This window comes from Primulina tabacum, chromosome 16, assembly GCF_025594145.1.
Source record: "Primulina tabacum isolate GXHZ01 chromosome 16, ASM2559414v2, whole genome shotgun sequence".
Taxonomy (NCBI): Eukaryota; Viridiplantae; Streptophyta; class Magnoliopsida; order Lamiales; family Gesneriaceae; genus Primulina; species Primulina tabacum.
In genome coordinates, this window is record NC_134565.1 from 35,557,140 (window position 1) to 35,575,093 (window position 17,954).

General features: G+C 34.6%; 4 protein-coding genes across 4 annotated transcripts; 3 read left to right on the forward strand and 1 right to left on the reverse strand.

Annotated features, from left to right (window-relative positions):
- The first annotated feature begins 452 nt into the window (after positions 1-452).
- On the forward strand, positions 453-1,127 carry LOC142530038 (splicing factor 3B subunit 6-like protein). The gene has a single exon (XM_075635788.1). The coding sequence runs from the start codon at positions 553-555 to the stop codon at positions 934-936; it is 384 nt and encodes a 127-aa protein (XP_075491903.1). The 5' UTR covers positions 453-552; the 3' UTR covers positions 937-1,127.
- Positions 1,128-2,891: 1,764 nt separating this feature from the next.
- On the reverse strand, positions 2,892-4,638 carry LOC142529582 (glutathione S-transferase T3-like). The gene is made up of 2 exons (XM_075635150.1): positions 3,753-4,638; positions 2,892-3,675 (listed from the first exon to the last, which is right to left on the reverse strand). The coding sequence occupies exons 1-2, from the start codon at positions 4,044-4,046 to the stop codon at positions 3,046-3,048; spliced, it is 924 nt and encodes a 307-aa protein (XP_075491265.1). The 5' UTR covers positions 4,047-4,638; the 3' UTR covers positions 2,892-3,045.
- A 1,791-nt stretch (positions 4,639-6,429) lies between these two features.
- Positions 6,430-8,052, forward strand: LOC142529787 (rust resistance kinase Lr10-like). Its single transcript, XM_075635426.1, has 2 exons — positions 6,430-6,592; positions 6,690-8,052. The coding sequence occupies exon 2, from the start codon at positions 6,714-6,716 to the stop codon at positions 8,028-8,030; it is 1,317 nt and encodes a 438-aa protein (XP_075491541.1). The 5' UTR covers positions 6,430-6,592; positions 6,690-6,713; the 3' UTR covers positions 8,031-8,052.
- Positions 8,053-8,773: 721 nt separating this feature from the next.
- LOC142528688 (T-complex protein 1 subunit gamma-like) lies at positions 8,774-17,511 on the forward strand. Its single transcript, XM_075633783.1, has 13 exons — positions 8,774-8,937; positions 9,661-9,722; positions 10,313-10,385; positions 10,540-10,607; positions 10,849-10,918; positions 11,396-11,464; positions 11,562-11,633; positions 12,881-12,954; positions 13,848-14,510; positions 14,582-14,707; positions 16,868-16,972; positions 17,051-17,125; positions 17,217-17,511. The coding sequence occupies exons 1-13, from the start codon at positions 8,913-8,915 to the stop codon at positions 17,406-17,408; spliced, it is 1,674 nt and encodes a 557-aa protein (XP_075489898.1). The 5' UTR covers positions 8,774-8,912; the 3' UTR covers positions 17,409-17,511.
- Positions 17,512-17,954: the final 443 nt, after the last annotated feature.

Below are 17,954 nucleotides of genomic sequence, written 5' to 3' on the forward strand. Positions count from 1 at the left end.
TGATATTAATTTTCAGCCGAAATATAAAAATGACTCTTTTATTCAGTATTTCATTGTTAAGATCTATATGTATATGAAAACAATAAACATTTCACTTTGATAAAAAGTCAAGTTATAGAGAAAGTAAACAAATTATCATATATACTAATTTTAATAATCAATTAGATAAAATAATTGTACGTGCATCGCACGGGTGAAAAACTATTTCACAATAAAAAGTAATACCTTTAGCATAAAATGTAATACTTTTTTCATGGATGACCCAAATAAGAGATCTGTCTCACAAAATACGACCGATAAGACCATCTAACACAAATTTTTGCCTTATTTTAAAGATTTTTTTAGCTGAAATTTAAAAAAATCTAAAATTACATAAAAAAATTTGTGTTTCTTCGGGGAGTTTTTAGTAATTTCACATATGCTGTCTTCTTAAATCGCCCCTCGGAGTGGCTAGCTGTATTATATCATATTTCCTAGTAGTATACAAAAGCTCCCAAAAATCCCCATATTGCAGGCGGAACTCCGAGCCCGATTCCTCCGATTAAAGCTCGAATGGCAGCAATTAGCCTCCGGAAGGGCAACACGCGCCTCCCGCCGGAAGTTAATCGTGTTCTCTACGTACGCAATTTGCCCTTCAACATAACGAGCGAGGAGATGTACGACATATTTGGGAAGTACGGCGCCATTAGGCAGATCCGCGTCGGGACCAACAGGGATACGCGTGGCACAGCTTTCGTGGTTTACGAAGATATCTACGATGCAAAGACCGCCGTCGACCACTTGTCGGGGTTCAACGTGGCGAACAGGTATTTGATTGTACTGTACTACCAGCAGGCGAAGATGGGCAAGAAGTTTGACCAGAAGAAGAAGGAGGACGAGATTCAGAAGCTGCAGGAAAAGTACGGTATTGGCACTCCTGCTTCCAAAGATAAGTAATGTGTTGAGGCGGTGCTTATTTTGAATTTGGTAATTTTGTGTGTTTGGCATGAAATAGGAGGTTATTGAAATGAGATTTTCCTTTTATGGTACGGATTTCTGTAGTCTAGAAATATGACTTTATTGTATTTTTGAAGCAGTAATGTGGACAGGTTTTTTTTTTCTTGTTAAATATTGTCTGATTACCCTTATGATTGAAGTGGAACACGTAGTTTGGGTCGTAGAACTGGTGTGCCTGCGTTAAATATTGAACCAGGATAGAAAGATTGTCAAAGTAATGTCCTTTTGATAAAGGGAAATATCTGATACTATAGTCAGAGAAAGATGAATATAACTGCCAAGATTTTCTGCTAAATATGAATGTATGATAAGAAAAGGGTGAATATATGTACCAATATTTGTTTTTTTACCTATTTGTTGGAGCATTTTGCAGTGATGAAATTGTGGAAATGGGTGTTTGTGGTGTTAGATCTTGTCATATAGTTGGTAAGCTATTGTTCTTTTTGTGAAAGGTTAACTTGGAGCTTCTTTTGTGATAATTTATATCAATAACAAAGGCCTAGATCTATGTTACCCATTGTTTATCTGGTGAATCTGCTAGCATACTGGCCAGGAGGCTCTTAATTTAATAACTCAAGAACCTATTTATACATGTAGTTGAGTAAGTTTCCTGGTACTATTATGTAATGGACTGAACTTGGGATTTACACACGTGCGGTACTACTAGAGCAGAATGCAATACTTGTTTGCTACCTTCATTTCCTGTTATATTCTCACAGTTGTTACTTAGGCTTGTTAGAGGAATTCCGTGATGGCTTGACATGTTGCTTTCCAGTTTGTTTTGGTTAACCTTTGAAATTAAATTATTAGTCCCATTTTTGTAAGAGAAAGGGAACTTTAACTTGGCCATAATTTTAAATTCCAGACAGGGGCTTAAAGTTACTATTTGACAAGCCTTTAGTCATATATAATAGGCCTTCATTGGAAGTATCTTTTGGCATTTACCTCTTGTAGAAGTTAAAGATATCAGTATCAGTATCAACATCTTAACTAACAAATCTAATATCCGCATTCAAGTTTTGCCCTTTCCTCCTAAAACGAAGTTAATAGTAAATACACAATGACAATGACCTCTTTTTGTTGGATATGAGTAAAATCATTCACTTAACACACCTCCTCGTCGTTCCTTGGATTTGCTACTGCATTGGGTTGGGTATGGACACATCTAAATGTTCATATACTTCAAATATGAAATTATATTATAATTGTGTTGGACATTAGTCACGTCAGCACTCTTAACGATAAATATGATTTAAAAAAACGACTAAATGTTACCTATTTAAAATTATTAGAGCCTGAAATAGAAGTGTAGAACGACCTTGAAGAGTTTTTTTTTTAGAACTCTTCCTTCTCGAGACAGTACCAATTAGATCCAAACAAAATAAGAATCGACTGTCGCAGGCAAACCACTTGATTGTAGCGTAAACTTAAAAACCTTATAAAAAATTAAAAACATAATGATTAAAATTTGAAATTATGAGATTCAAAACATTAATTTTTATCAAATATTCCTTAAATAATAATAAAAAATTCACATTCAAAACATTAACATTTTTGACTACATGATTAGCCTAGTTGTGTCCGTGTAGTTTTACAGGCCTAACATTATTTTATGATTATAAGACCATCTTCAATCATGGCACCACATTGGTGCCACACCATTGTGGTGCTATGATTTTTCACTCCAATCCAGCACCAAAACTGGCGCTGGATTGGAGCAGCTTGTAGAGCTGCTCCACACTGTGGTTGCTGCGCCAGAATTTTTTTTTTTTTTAGTTTTTAATTTGATTAATTTAATATAAGTGTTTAATATTTAATTAATTACTATTTTTTTGAAATTTTAATCATAAAATTTTTAATATTCTTATTAGAAATTAATTAAGTGTAAAAATAAAAAATAAAAAAAACACATATTAAATTAATAATGCGTTAAAATTGTACAAATTACGAACAAAAAAACAACAAAAATTACGAAACAATAAACAAACTACGACAACTAACAAACCATAAAATTACGAAACATAAAAAAATTACGTCAAAGAAAGATTTTTAGTAATGCGGTAAACCATACCCCGATCCTCCAATATCTCCAAAATAAGATCCGAAGTTGTCATTTTCTCGACGTTCATCTTCAAGTCTTTTTTGCAATATTTTTTGTTGCTGAGCTTTAGTGTACTCACGCAGAGTTGGATCAGTAATTTTGCTCAAATCTTTGTATAAAATTCTTTCATCCATTTTTCTTTCTTCTTGTTCAAGTCTAATCTTTTGAAGATCGTAGTTTTGTTGTCTTTCGGCAGTTCCTTGTTTCAAAACATTCAATAACTCGCGATGTTGTTCTTCCATTGTACGTTGAATTTGAGATATGTCTTCATCTCTTTTCTTTTTTGATTTGGCTTTTTTCACTCCAATTGGTCTTTCAGAACTGTCACCGATATTGTCATCACTCAAATTTATAGGAAATGTAGAGAACATAGGTGAACCTGATTGGGGTGATTCTTCTAGTGGAGTATCAGATTGTGATGTGTCTAGATAAGTAGCACGCGTCTTAGATTTCTTGGTTGGATGGATTTTGTCTCCTGCGATTTTTTCACAATCCTTAACAATATTCCACACATGATCGAATGGAAATGCTTTGTTATCTTTACTCTCTTGCGCATACAGTATTTTTGCACGATTCATCTACATCAAAGTATACAAAATTAATTACAAAATGTTGATTATTAATAACTTGTAATTTTTAAAAATAAATAACTCACAATATCTTGTTCTGATGCACCACTCGGATTGAGATTTTCAATTTGACGAACACATCCTCTCAAATGTGCAACAGAAGTGAGTATGCTTCCAATGCGTTTCTCAATTGATCTTTGAGGACGAGGATGTAAATCACTTCTTCTTTCTTTGTTGTACTTCTCTGCAACCCGAGACCAAAGCTGACATCTCGATTGATTTATATCTATTATAGGATCCTGCGAATTATCAAAATAAATATGACATAAGAACTTATCTTCATCAATAGTGTAGTTCTTTCTTGAACTTTCGTCCATCATTCTCAAAATAATATGATTGGATTTGTGTTGGATATGTTTCTAAATAGATATAGACTTATTTATAATATTTCGGAGTTATCCTTAGAAATATGAAAAAGAAATGGTATCCTTGGGCCGAAAAAGAAATATTTTGCTATGAAACAAGAGTCATGTAGAAAAGATGTGGAGCGTGCATTTGGTGTTCTTCAATCTCGATTTGCGATTGTGGCAGCTCCAGCACGGTCTTGGCGTAAAAATGATTTAAATTACATTATGAAAGCTTGCATTATCATGCACAACATGATTATTGAAGATGAACGTGACCTTAGTGCACCAATTCAAGATGCAATGGAAGCACCTGTTCCAGACATTGAAATGATGGTCAATGACGAAAATACAAGATTTCAAGAATTTCTCGCTCGTTATAAAAAAATGAAAAATAGAGATGCTCACTATGAATTACGAAATACATTAATTGAGCATTTATGGGAACAATATAGTAATTCGAATATTTAATATTGTATTTTTGTTGTATTATTAATTTAATATCAAATGAACGTGTTTTTTTCAATGATATTTTGATTTTATTAAAATATAGTTTGTATTAAATAATTATACGTAAATCAAATAATTATTTTGTTAATATGAAATAATTAATTCAAATTTTAATATATAAATTATAATATTTAATTATCATTATATTATCAAATTATAAATAATTAACATAAAGCAGAAATATTAATATTGAAAAAAAAAAGAATATTTTTGGAATATTCTATTGTAGTGTAAAATGTAGTGCAATGTGGTTGGAGATGATTTTAGTGTAACACCAATGTAGTGCAGAATGTAGTGCAGTGGATTGGAGATGGCCTAATTATCGAGCATTGTAATGAAATATTAAGTCAATATGATCCAAACCCAATGAAAGTATGGGCCTGACCGCCTGAGGCTCGGACAACATCTTATAGACATATTGTTAAAAAAATTGAAATGTAAAATTTCATTTCTTCTTTTCGTTATTGCAAAATGTATTGTTTATTTATTAAATTATACTAATATATACTATTAATGGAGGTAAATGATAAGGAAAGATGAAGGCAAGTTTGACCAACTTGCCTCCTATGCTTTTCCAATTATTATTGTTGGAAAAATGGATTTGTATCTATCTAAATAATACAAAGTAATTAGATGTAATCAACTGTAAATATATTGGACTAACGAAATGTATGTCACTAATAGAATGTTATAATATGTTTAATAATAAAATTAGTCATTTGCCACTGATTGCAAACTGCGATTCATGAAGTTTGGGCTTTATCAAACCAACAAAAAAAAAAGTACATAAAAATATTGCTTGTGGTAGGTGGTATGGTATTGCAAAATTAACATTTTAACATTTAGAATTTCTAACTTTTTGCAGCATTGATTTAAAAACAATTGGAATCGACCCACTTTATTTCATTTATTATTTTCTCATTCCATTTTTTTGGAATTGATTTTCTCATTCATTTTTCATGTGCATAGATAAACGACATTTATATTTTATGATTATATTCTATAGTCTTGTGGAATACGCGACCAATGTCTTGGACAAGTTGAAACGATCGGGAGAGAGGAAGGTGGTTGGAAAGGGGAGAATCCCCATTTGATCGATTTAATCAAATAACTTCAAAGTTTTTTTTTTAAAAAAAAACTGGGAGTAGATTGATATCATTGGGTATTGAGTCTCGAATTCGAGATTTTCATATCAAATTTGAGATTTTGCTAAATAAGTATAATTGTTCAACATACTTCTGGCTAATAGGATAATGTGTCTTGGTAAATTAATTTACATATTGTCATATCTACAAAAAAGCTCGACAAATCCATAGAACAAGACAAATTGCAACATCATGCTAAAAAGGGAAATTTATTTTGTAAAACCAATGAAACCAAAAAAAAAAAAAGAAGCCGAAAACCTTGTAAACAGACTATTAAATATCGTATAATTTATTTTAAAATTATAGATTCCTCTCATTTTAACATAATCATCTATAATTTATTTAAATTATATTTCACATGTTGTCTAATGCACACATTTTTAATGTATTACTGATTATTAAATTTTTAATGTTATAAAGAAATATATCCTAAATAATGTAATGAAGTATATGCAACGCGTATGTCGAAAATATTAAATGCAACGACTGAAAATTCAAAGTCCTCCATGATTGTCTCACATGTATCTTGGCTTATGTAATGTGATTGTCAAAGGGAAAAGCCTAATCTCATTAATTATTTGGGAACTTCATTAGGAATTTCCCTTGACGCGTTTTTATTTATGATACGGGAACCACAACCGAGAAGATGTTTATACAGAATCAAACTCATGACCATTAGTTATGCGTTCATCTACTTCATCAACTCAAACACCCTCTTGGAACTTTACGCATGCTCTCTCGACAATCTTTGTAGATGATATCTAAATACACAACCACACAAAATGACTACAATCACAGTGAAGTAAGAATAACGTAATCTTAAAATCTCAGAGTTGAGCATCAATCAAGACCAAGGATTTAAACCAGGTGAGTTAAACGATGTACTTTCGCCTCTACAACATCAAAAAAAATGAAGTGAAAATTTCGTATTCATGTGATATTTTCTCTTCTTCTTAACTTGTAGGCTCAAGTACTGTATTTCTACGCCATGTCTTCATATTACGACAATACATCTCCACCATATTCAGATAACACTGGGGCAGTGAGAGCTGTAGGTGTTGTTGTGAGCTTGATCGTTCTGGCAGTAATCGTGGTAGTCTCCTTGTATTGCGCCAAGAAAATGAAGGGGGCAATGATATCAGAAATACGGGCAGCTGTCACCCCTCCGCCTATAAATAACGTGATCCAAGTTTGGGAGGTCGATGCACCAACAATGGAGAATTTTTTCCGAGAATTGGCAGAGGAGAAACCGGTTCGTTTCACGGCTCAACAACTCTGTAGTTTCACAAGCAACTATTCCATAGTTTTGGGGAGTAGGGGGTTTGGAAAAGTGTATAAAGGAGTGTTCCCTAATGGAGTAAAGATTGCAGTAAAAGTCCTCAACACCGGTGGCCCGAACAAGAGCATGGAGCAGCAGTTTATGGCTGAGGTTGGAACTATTGGGAGGACTCATCACATACACTTGGTGAGGCTGTACGGTTTCTGCTACGATCAGTTTATGAGTGCCCTTGTGTATGAATTCATGGAGAATGGATCCCTGGACAGACATTTGTTCAGCAACGATCAAGAACTGGAATGGGCGAAGATGCATGAAATTGCAGTTGGAACAGCAAAGGGAATTGCTTATTTGCATGAGGAATGTAAGCAGAGGATCATTCATTATGACATCAAGCCTGGGAACGTGCTTCTTGACGCGAATTTTTCCCCCAAGGTTGCAGATTTTGGACTGGCAAAGCTTTGTAACAGAGAAGATACTCACGTTACTATCTCGGGATATAGGGGGACTCCTGGGTACCTGGCCCCAGAGTTTATGCTGAAAAATTTTCCTATAACCTATAAATGTGATGTTTATAGCTTTGGAATTCTGCTTTTCGAGATAGTTGGGAGGAGAAAAAACACCAGAGTTGGGGATTCTGGGGAAAGCCTTGATTGGTTCCCGAAGCAAGTGTGGGAGGAACATGAGAAAGGGGAGCTGCACGCACTATTAGAAAAGAGTGGAATTGAAGAGAAGGACATGGCCAAAGCTGAGAAAGCGGCTATGGTGGCTCTGTGGTGCGTTCAAGATTCACCAGAGGCGAGGCCTCCAATGAGTGGTGTGGTGAAAATGTTGGAAGGTGGAGTGGAAATTATGCCGCCGCCTAAACCATTTCATTACCTATTCTCAGTCAGAAATAACGTGCTCCAGCCACAAACGAATTCTGGAAGTGGTTCATGTTACACATCGAGTGAAGGAACTAATTCCTATTGGTACAAGGAGACCACACCAATTATGGCCAAATACGAGATAACTGTTGCCTCCTTATAAATTATAAAATTAAGAAGTAGATTGGCTTCGCCAATTGTATATAATAAAAACTCAAATTGAATTTTACAGTGTGTAAATGTAAAATTTGAGAAAATATATACACAATGACAATGACCTCTTTGTGTTGGAAGTCTGTAAAATCATTCATTTTTGAAGGGAGGTTGTTGACTGTTTATTACCATCGGATATTTTAGAAAATATGTTAGAATATTTAAATTATTACATGTTTTGATTGGTTGCGGCATCCTGCAGCATGATTTACTTATTCTCACCCTTGGGGTCGGTGGTATAAAGGTTATAGGGTTTTCACAGAGCGATCATTGTAGCTTTGTTATCGTAAGAAAATAAACAAAGGGTAGAAGAAATTCGGAAAACAGTAATCCTTGAATACTTTGTTCTTTGTGCACAAATTTTCTCAAAACTTACATTTGAACATTGTCTATAATTGACGAACTGTGTACTTTATTTTATAATTTATAACCAGTCAACGATTATCTCGTATTTTTTCGTATAATAATTGTTTATAATTACATAAAAAATTTAAGTAATTATATAAGACACTCGTACTTATTAAATATAACAATTAATTACATAAAAAATAACACCTCGTGTATCGGGTGCTATTGGTCAAGTCAAAAGACAATGGAAGTATTAGTGTGAAATCGCTTGTAATTAGTATATACCATGAGATATATTAGAAGTTAATAGGTACAAATAAATCTTAATTTTATGTTTATATATATATGTAAAATTAATAACTGGTTTCAGAGCCCAACTTCTGTTTCACTGTAAAATCTCGTAAACCCTAACGAGTTCTCGAGTGGTCGATCTCTTATTTCAAATCTCTGCCGCCCGCTCTTCGGCGATCGATTCCAGGACACAATGAACGCTCAGGTCCTCGTCCTCAGTAAGTCTGTTTCTCTTCAGCTGTATGAATGCACGTTCACATTTTTGCTGTTCATTTTCCATTTAACATTGTTAGCGCAAGTTTTAAGCACTCGTATTAGTATATCTTCATTGCCGTTAGTATATTTAACTGTAAGGTGTTGTAAATAGTTATCATGAATAACTAATCTAGTATGTGTTGCGGTGATGGAATTGTATCTGCGTGGTAGTCTCTCGATACCGTATTAAAAAATACTGTAGATAAAGAGAACATCTGTTGTGTACTTCAAGCGATCAAATTCTGTGTGCTGAGAGCTATCTTGTATCTTGATAATTATACAAAGTGAAAGCAGTTATGCAATGCTTTACAGTTAATGCAAACATCAGTTTCAGTGTGGAAGTTAACTGTCTAACGAACTATCAAATTAAATCAGCTATAACCCAGTTTGGTCTTCATTCAATATCTGTTGAATTCCAATTAATAGTTTGATTGCAATGTCTGCCTTGGGATTTTTGTGTGTGAGCGGTCAGAGGAAGTTTCGTGATTGTTGTAAAACTCTGTTTGAAGATCCAAATGAGTTTTCATTTTATATTTGAGAAGCTGAGTTTCACCAATGCCTTCAGAGCCTTGGATAGATGTTTACTTAAAATTTATAATTTGGAAAGAGAGATGTGAATTAAAATTTTTCCGTTTTATTGTAGATTATTGTGGTTTGACTGATGCATATGATGTTTGGTTGAACAGAGGATACTTTGAAGCGGGATTCTGGAAACAAGGTGCACCATGCCAATATCCAAGCATCCAAGGTAGTTGGCTTCCTCCTCTCCTTGTTCGACATTTGTCAATGAATTTATAATTAACCTGAGCTGCCAGTTTATGTATTCTAATGTCTTACTGTAGCAAAATTGTTTTCAAAATCAGACAATTTTAATGTGGCCCCGCATTCTGGTAATGACATTCTAAATTAACATGTACCTTGTAGCTCTTCCGTTAGAGTCATTTGGTGTGATGTTCAGGAGTTCGGATGTTTATGTTTAGGTTCATTTACTATTTTAATTTTGTAACTTTAATTTCATGTTAGGCGGGTGGAAGTTTGCTCTTGTGAGGGCATGCATGGTTTGAAAGAGTATGGTTTTATGCTAGTCAATGTTAGTTTAAAGTGAATTATATTTTTGTGGCTAATGAGTTTGATGATGATTTTAAACTGTTCCATGAACCTCAACCTTGCAAAGTTTATGCTAATGCATGCTGCGACTTAAGACTTATTTAGGAACTTTAACCAGTTAGTTCCAAGTCTAGTTATAATTATAAATTTAAAAAATTGCTTGTTATGGTTTCCCGAATGTCTTTTGTCCAATTGCTTGTCAACCACTACTGTTTTGGTTGCTCTTTACAGGCTGTTGCTGATATTATACGTACCACTTTGGGTCCAAGATCAATGTTGAAAATGCTGCTTGATGCTGGAGGAGGTGATTTTATTGTTCATTTAACAAGAACTATCTTTAGTGTTTAGCTTTAATGAATGGTGGTTCTGTAAAAAAAATTCTTGTGTGAGAGATTGCTGGCGAACTTCTCAAATCATATCATTCTTTGTTAGGTAATACATTCTTTTGATAATTACAGGGATAGTAGTCACAAACGATGGGAATGCTATTCTTCGTGAATTGGATGTTGCACACCCAGCGGCAAAGGCATTATTTCTTTGTTAATCTTTACTTTTAAGTTGTTCAACTCCTATTTTTGATCTAACATAAATGGCATCTATTAATTATGCGTCGCAAGTGCACTAGTTTCTATTGCAGTTCACTTAATGGTTGTTTTTCCTTCGGTGTCATGTAACTGTAAAACTGATACATCTAGATGTAGACTTGCACCTCTCTGAAATTGTATCAATTTACTGCACTCTGATCCGCCCTTTTTAAATGGTTGCAGTCAATGATTGAACTAAGCCGAACTCAGGATGAGGAGGTAGGGGATGGAACCACATCTGTCATCGTCCTTGGTATGGGTGATGTTATTTTTTAATCCAATTAATTTTCTCTTGATTTTTCATATGTTTTGAGAGCTAATTTTGTCATTCTGAATTTCTGATGAATTATACTTGTGTACGAATACTTGTGCATTTGCAGTAGATATACTGTATATACTATTTTTTGTGCCTATTGTCGGGTGTATGTATGTGCACGGCCAAAAATGCTTTGACATGTTAGTGCGCTGTATCTGTATTCTGGTGAAGTGTGTGATATTGTGTGTCACTGTCTGCTGTATGCATACGAGCATATCTTTATGATGGTTGCTTATAGCTCAGAGAGTTCTTGTTTAGGGCCACGATGGATATATTATCATAGATTTCTCTTTGATTAATATGAGAGTCTTCTCTCAATTTTAACATATTATAATGCTTTCATAACTGTTCTTATTTTGTTTTTGATGTGATTATTTTCCTTTCCTTATTTTTCTGTAATTTATATTGTTGTAGCTGGTGAGATGCTCCATGTTGCAGAAGCGTTCATTGATAAGAACTATCATCCCACTGTCATCTGTCGAGGTAATATTAGTTACTCTTTAATATTCAATATCTCTGCTCTGAGGATTATGTATATGCCTATATGGATGATAACAAGGTCCCTTCCATTGTGCTGCAGCGTATAATAAAGCCTTAGAGGATGCTATTTCCGTGCTTGACAAAATTGCATTGACTGTAGATGTCAAGGATCGTAAGTTTATCGCATTTATTTTTCCTTCAATCCTGTACCTCATGTTTGCCTATCGTTTGTTTTCTTGTGGTATGTAAAATCCGTTACCAGAGAGATTTCAGTTGTTTGCATGCTTAGTGAGGCAACACTTTGTGAACAGGACTTGATCTTATGAAGACAACGGCAACTTTACACTTATTTTGATTTCGTGTTGAGAATTTTCTACGTGAATTAGGATATATGCTCCACCATCGAACATAAGAGGTTTTAAATACCCTAAAATTTCCTCCCCTGGTTGGTTGGTGTGGAGACCAAATCAAAGTGTGATGTATCTTTCTTTTTCTAGAGTGTCAGATTGAGCTCAATGATAGGAACCACAACATAACTGATGAAGATAGGAAGATAATAATGATGCATGAGGTTAGAAGAGTTCCAGGAGCCCACGAACTCATGTTTTAGATACAGTCCCTTAGTTATTTATTTTTCTTGATTTCACCTACTTATGCAAGTGAGTCTAAAGGTCAAAATCATTTTTTTATTCTATTTTGGTTTACCTTCCTACTCTGACCTTTAGAATTAATCGAGGTAGCTGTATTGATACTCATTGCCATAATTGATGGAAGAGTGACTGTTCTTTTCGTTCTTTGAGATAACATCTATAACCTTGATATTCAGGTGTGATACGGTGCGATGCACTTCCAACAGTTCGATCTAGTGATTGAATTTCCGTCAAGGTTTTTACAAACCAAATAGCAAACCCAATTGCTGATTTATAATTTTAAAATTTGCTATTAAATTCCAATATTGTTATAGTGCTATAGTTAATTTTTGTTTTATTATACAATTAAAGTATAACAGGATTATTTTTTCTTTGTTTCGTGCAACAAAGTTGTTTCTTTTTTATTTCAATGTATAAGTGATAACACCGTGCATAATTATGTATTTTAACTGTATATAGTAGACTTGACCAAATCTAATCCGAATCCCAAAGGTTTAGCAAAAAATATCGTAATCTAATAGTACTTGACCAACTTTTTTTGTTTTTCAAATTTCACTTATATTTTTGGTCAATTGGGTCAATTAACCAAACAGTGAACACCCTCACTTGAACCCGACAAGCTGAAGAATTAACCCAAGCAATATCCAAGATGACCAATTGAAAGTGTTTAATGAATCATTTAGCAATATAACCAACGATAAGGCAGTGCAACTCTTTTCCTTGTTTATTCTTCTTGCTTTCTTATACTTGTATGTTTTTCACATGGCAGGTTCAACTATGTTAGGGCTTGTTAAGAGTTGTATTGGCACAAAATTTACCAGTCGATTTGGAGATTTAATCGCTGTGAGTATTTTGTGATTTGTAATTTAATAGTCCTTCAACAACCATATGGGATCCATCACTCCTTTTATTTCCATTCCACTATTCATATATGTATTTTTATAATGATTCAGGCATGCCAATGGATAGGAAACCATGAGATAATATCAAATATAGATCACTAAGTATATCTGAACAAAGATCTTAAAGAAATTTTATTTAGTTCATTATTAATTGAAAGGCGAACTATGTGAAGTCAAAAACATTAAGCGTGTAATTTATTCAAGTGAAGATTGGGTTTCCAAATTGGATTGTTGATTTGTTTGTTTGTCTTTTTGTAATTTTGGTTGGAAGGATGTCTTATCCTACATTTGTACATTTTAAATTTAATTTAATTTTATCGATGAAACTTTGTTTATTATAAAAGAATAATGCTAATCGAATCTTTTTTATTTAAGTTTAATTAGTTTTATTATATTTTACAAATGAGGGCTCTAACATTAAATGATTCTATATTTGTATTGCTACTGCCCATTTAAGGCCCACATAGGGATGGGCTTGCAGTTGAAACTCTAGCATGATGATCCTCTCTTGCAAGTATTTCGCATATGCCATTTCTTTTCAGTAATGGTTGAGTTAATTTGCTAGAGTAGCTTGTCACAAGGACTTGTAAACAACCTCAAGTGCAAGAGTTAAATTGAAAGTAAAATCTAAACTCACGCAAGTAATTTACTCAACTTATGTGTTTACATAAGACCAATTTTAAATTATTTGTTTGAATTGCATTTATTAGTGGAACGTGATTATAGAAATTACGACTTTGAGAAGATTTTAGACAACAAAGCTTTTGAATGCATGGTCTGTTGGTTACATGGTTATCCGAATTTTAATTGGGTTATTCTGTGGTAACCTTTCAGGACTTAGCCATCGATGCCACAACAACTGTTGGTGTTGATCTTGGTGAAGGATTGCGTGATGTAGATATCAAAAAGTACATCAAAGTAGAGAAGGTTCCTGGTAGTCAGTTGGAGGACTCGAATGTTTTGAAAGGAGTGATGATTAACAAGGATGTTGTTGCTCCTGGAAAAATGAGAAGAAAAATACTGAATCCTAGAATTATTCTCCTCGATTGTCCTCTCGAGTACAAGAAAGGCGAGAACCAAACCAACGCTGAATTGCTGAAGGAAGAAGATTGGAGTGTATTACTTAAAATGGAAGAGGAGTATATTGAGAGCCTATGTGTGCAGATACTAAAGTTCAAACCAGATTTAGTGATAACTGAAAAGGGGCTCAGCGATCTGGCTTGCCATTATCTTGGCAAAGCTGGTGTCAGTGCAATCCGAAGGTTAAGAAAGACTGACAATAACAGAATTGCCAAGGCATGTGGGGCAGTTATTGTTAATAGACCTGATGAGTTGCAAGAATCTGATGTTGGTACTGGTGCTGGACTGTTTGAGGTGAGGAAAATCGGGGATGAGTTCTTTGCGTTCATCGTCGACTGCGTGAATCCAAAAGCATGCACCATACTTTTGAGGGGTGCCAGCAAGGATCTTCTGAATGAAGTGGAAAGAAATTTGCAGGTATCTGCGAGATTTTATGCCCATTAAGATTGTGTGATTGGTTTTCTGATTTTAAATTATGATTGTACCAGGATGCTATGTCTGTAGCTAGAAATATAATTAAAAATCCAAAACTTGTTCCCGGTGGAGGTGCTACGGAGCTGACTGTGTCGGCTATGTTAAAACAAAAGAGTTCTTCAATTGAAGGTATAGAAAAGGTGAGCAGTTTCTTGACTTCTCAGGTTACACCTGTTAATTTCTGTTGTTCATCCTCAACTTAGATCATGGCCATTTGGAGAATATATATCAACTTCATGACATAAAATGTCATTTGTTTACTTGTTTTTCAGATACCGTGTTACAACCCCGATTTATATATAATGATAAAGGTGATTTACAGTGAAAGGTATCCCAAAGATAATCTCTGTACCCTGGCACAAGCTACTCCCTAGAACAAGCTAGCAAAGAAATGAACATAAAGAAAAATTTACTCCCCTCACACATTTATTTATTGCTATCTTTCTAGACTCTTCTAAGATTTATGACTCTGGGCCTGTTTGGATCTAGGTCCACTAACAACAGGTTCGTAACAATACCACCGTCTTCAAAATCAGCCTTGTCCTCAAGGCTGAGTCTTGAAACTTGATCTTCTACGAATTTCGTGTCCCTCCAACCAACATCAAAGACAATTAACTCAAAACCAAGATCGAAGAACTCGTTACCAGAATACAAAAACCAAAAGGATATTCTTCTGACACTTGATTTAATTATCATAGAGATATTGACTGAATAGTTAAATTCCTGCAACTTCGAGTAAAAATCAGGAAGCTTATTCATCCCCAAATGTGCTTCTAGGACCATAAAGCTGCTAGAGAAAACCCTCAACTCCACATTCTCTGTATCTTGCAAAATTATCTTATTTGTTTTTGCCCACAGCCCTAGCAATTTAATTTCGTCATTAATTGCCCTTTTTGCCCTCTTTCTAATTTCATCAATTTGCCACCCGTTCATTTCATAAGAATCTATGCTCCACAGCTTTCCCTTAATTGACTTCATTATCAAAGGATTTACTTCTCCAAATTCTCTCGGAATCCCCTGGAAAGAGCTGTCATCCTTCTCTTTTTTTCCTTGTAATCCACTTATCCCTGGCATGGTCAATAAACAATAATAGTTTTGATCTCCGAGGATACTCCCATCATCAACCATATTGCCTAGAGTCATCCTTCCTATCATATTTATTTCCTCGATAGTGTAACCAATAATTTTCATTACTTTATATGTTGCCCCAACCACTGAATTTCCATCAAGTATTTACCAAATCACATCACTTGCCAACGAATAATCAAATACATCCCTAGCTATTGCAACCCACAAAAGAGTTGACACCATAAACAAAAGCTTACCTGTACCCACCATAAAACCGACATCAGTATTACCCATTCCAGTAGCAGATTGATCAACAACCCCAGCAACACCTATATTGTAAACTTCCACCAAATTGAGCCTTAGCTTTAGGAATTTGGAGGTGCAATCCGCTTTTCTTTCAACCTTTTTCCTCACTATCGGAGGTACGGCTGATTCCGAAGCGCCGCTGCATGTCATACCGCCACGGACGCACACCGAAGACGCACCGAACTTCCACCGTTGAATGATCAATTGTTACAACCACAATTTATATATAATGATAAAGGTGATTTACAGTGAAAGATATCCCAGAGATAATCTCTGTATCCTAGCACAAGCTAGTTAACACTCGAGCGAGGAAATAAACAGAATGAAAAATTTACTCCCCTTTTCACTCATTTTTTTATTGCTATCTTTGTGGACTCTTCTAAGATTTATGACTCTTGGGCTGTTTAGATCTAGTCCCACTAATAACAGGTCTGTAACATACCGCCTATGCTGGATTGGAACATTATCATTCTTCTACATTGTTTTGGCTGCATAACAGAAGTTTTTCACAAGCATACATACAAGTTGGTATGCTAGAATGTTTTTTCAATTTGCAAATGACCAGCAAGATCTGATTGTGAGTTACTAAATGGTCAAATGAACTTCATTTGATTAGGGATTGGATTCTTATTTGTTGATAATATGATTCGGGTCGTGGACGTTTTGTCCGCCTTTTATAATTATTAGCGTTAATTTATATACTATCATTTCTTATCCAAAAAAAGAACATATTCTTAAAAATTGTTATAGAATAACCCGACTAATTCTCAGTGGTTCACTCCAACAATTAATGATCAAGATTAGCATCTCTCTCAATCTTATGTTCGCATGATGATTCCTGCTATGCAGTTAACTGTGCATCTTTTACCTGAGGATATGTAACTTGCAGAAATTGAAAATCTAGTTTTATGCATCATTATGAACAGTGGCCTTATGAAGCAGCGGCGATTGCTTTTGAGGCTATTCCAAGAACTTTGGCTCAGAACTGTGGTGTCAATGTGATAAGGACTATGACTGCCTTACAAGGAAAGGTGAAATTTCCTTCATTCTGCATCATCAAATCTGTGCTATTCATATGTCGTGTTATTTATGTGTTTTTATCCTTTTAGCATGCAAATGGTGAGAATGCGTGGATCGGCATAGATGGAAATACTGGCGATGTTGCTGATATGAAAGAGCGGAAGGTGTGAATTTTGAGAATAACCTTTCCTTGATATTCTTATTATCAAATACTTTCCAGTTATAAATCCGTTTTCATGGTATATATACACTCAGATATGGGATTCCTACACGGTGAAGGCACAAGCATTTAAGACAGCCATTGAAGCTGCTTGCATGCTTTTGAGAATTGACGACATAGTTAGTGGGATTAAGAAGAAGCAGGCACCCGGAGCTAGTCAGGCTCCATCAAAGCCGAAAATCGAGGAAGAGGGTGATGCGGATAATGAGCAGATGATTCCTGAGTGAGAGGAAATGACAGTTTATCATGTAGGATACTGTTTTTTTATTGAACGGTGTTGGTTGTAAGTGAATTTTCTGTCGGCCATTTAATCGAGTTGTTTTTTAAAAAGATTTTTTTCTCAAAATTTTTATGGTTAAGCATTTAATAAAATTAAAAAAATCTTAATAAATTATGATGTGTATAATTTACTAATATTAATAATATTAACACGCCAACCGATCTGTCTTTACAAAAGGGCCAAGGCTAAAAGGAATCAAAATAAACAAACTGACAGATGCCTAGGGAAATAACTTCCGTGGCTACAAAATGTGCCAGAGTTCGCTGCTCGGTTACAATGTAGCACGTGCATTCTCTGAAAATTCTTGGACAGCTCGCAGAGATCCTCCACAATGGTAGCATCATGTTCAACTATCCACCGTCAAATTTCTAAGGGTCATGTATTTGCTGCATTTATAAAATCCAGGATTCATAGTGTAATAATTTGGGGAAAAAAAAGAAGAAAAAACTTATCGCAATTGACTTGGGAGATAAATAGGTAACGCACTTTCTTT

Coding starts and splice junctions, on each gene's coding strand:
- LOC142530038 (XM_075635788.1), top strand. CDS start 553: ATGGCAGCAATTAGCCTCCGGAAGGGCAACACGCGCCTCCCGCCGGAA.
- LOC142529582 (XM_075635150.1), bottom strand. CDS start 4,046: ATGATGGACGAAAGTTCAAGAAAGAACTACACTATTGATGAAGATAAG. Junction 3,676..3,752: donor GTGCATCAGAACAAGATATT/GTGAGTTATTTA, acceptor ACTTTGATGTAG/ATGAATCGTGCAAAAATACT.
- LOC142529787 (XM_075635426.1), top strand. CDS start 6,714: ATGTCTTCATATTACGACAATACATCTCCACCATATTCAGATAACACT.
- LOC142528688 (XM_075633783.1), top strand. CDS start 8,913: ATGAACGCTCAGGTCCTCGTCCTCA. Junction 9,723..10,312: donor CCAATATCCAAGCATCCAAG/GTAGTTGGCTTC, acceptor TGCTCTTTACAG/GCTGTTGCTGATATTATACG. Junction 14,708..16,867: donor CAATTGAAGGTATAGAAAAG/GTGAGCAGTTTC, acceptor CATTATGAACAG/TGGCCTTATGAAGCAGCGGC.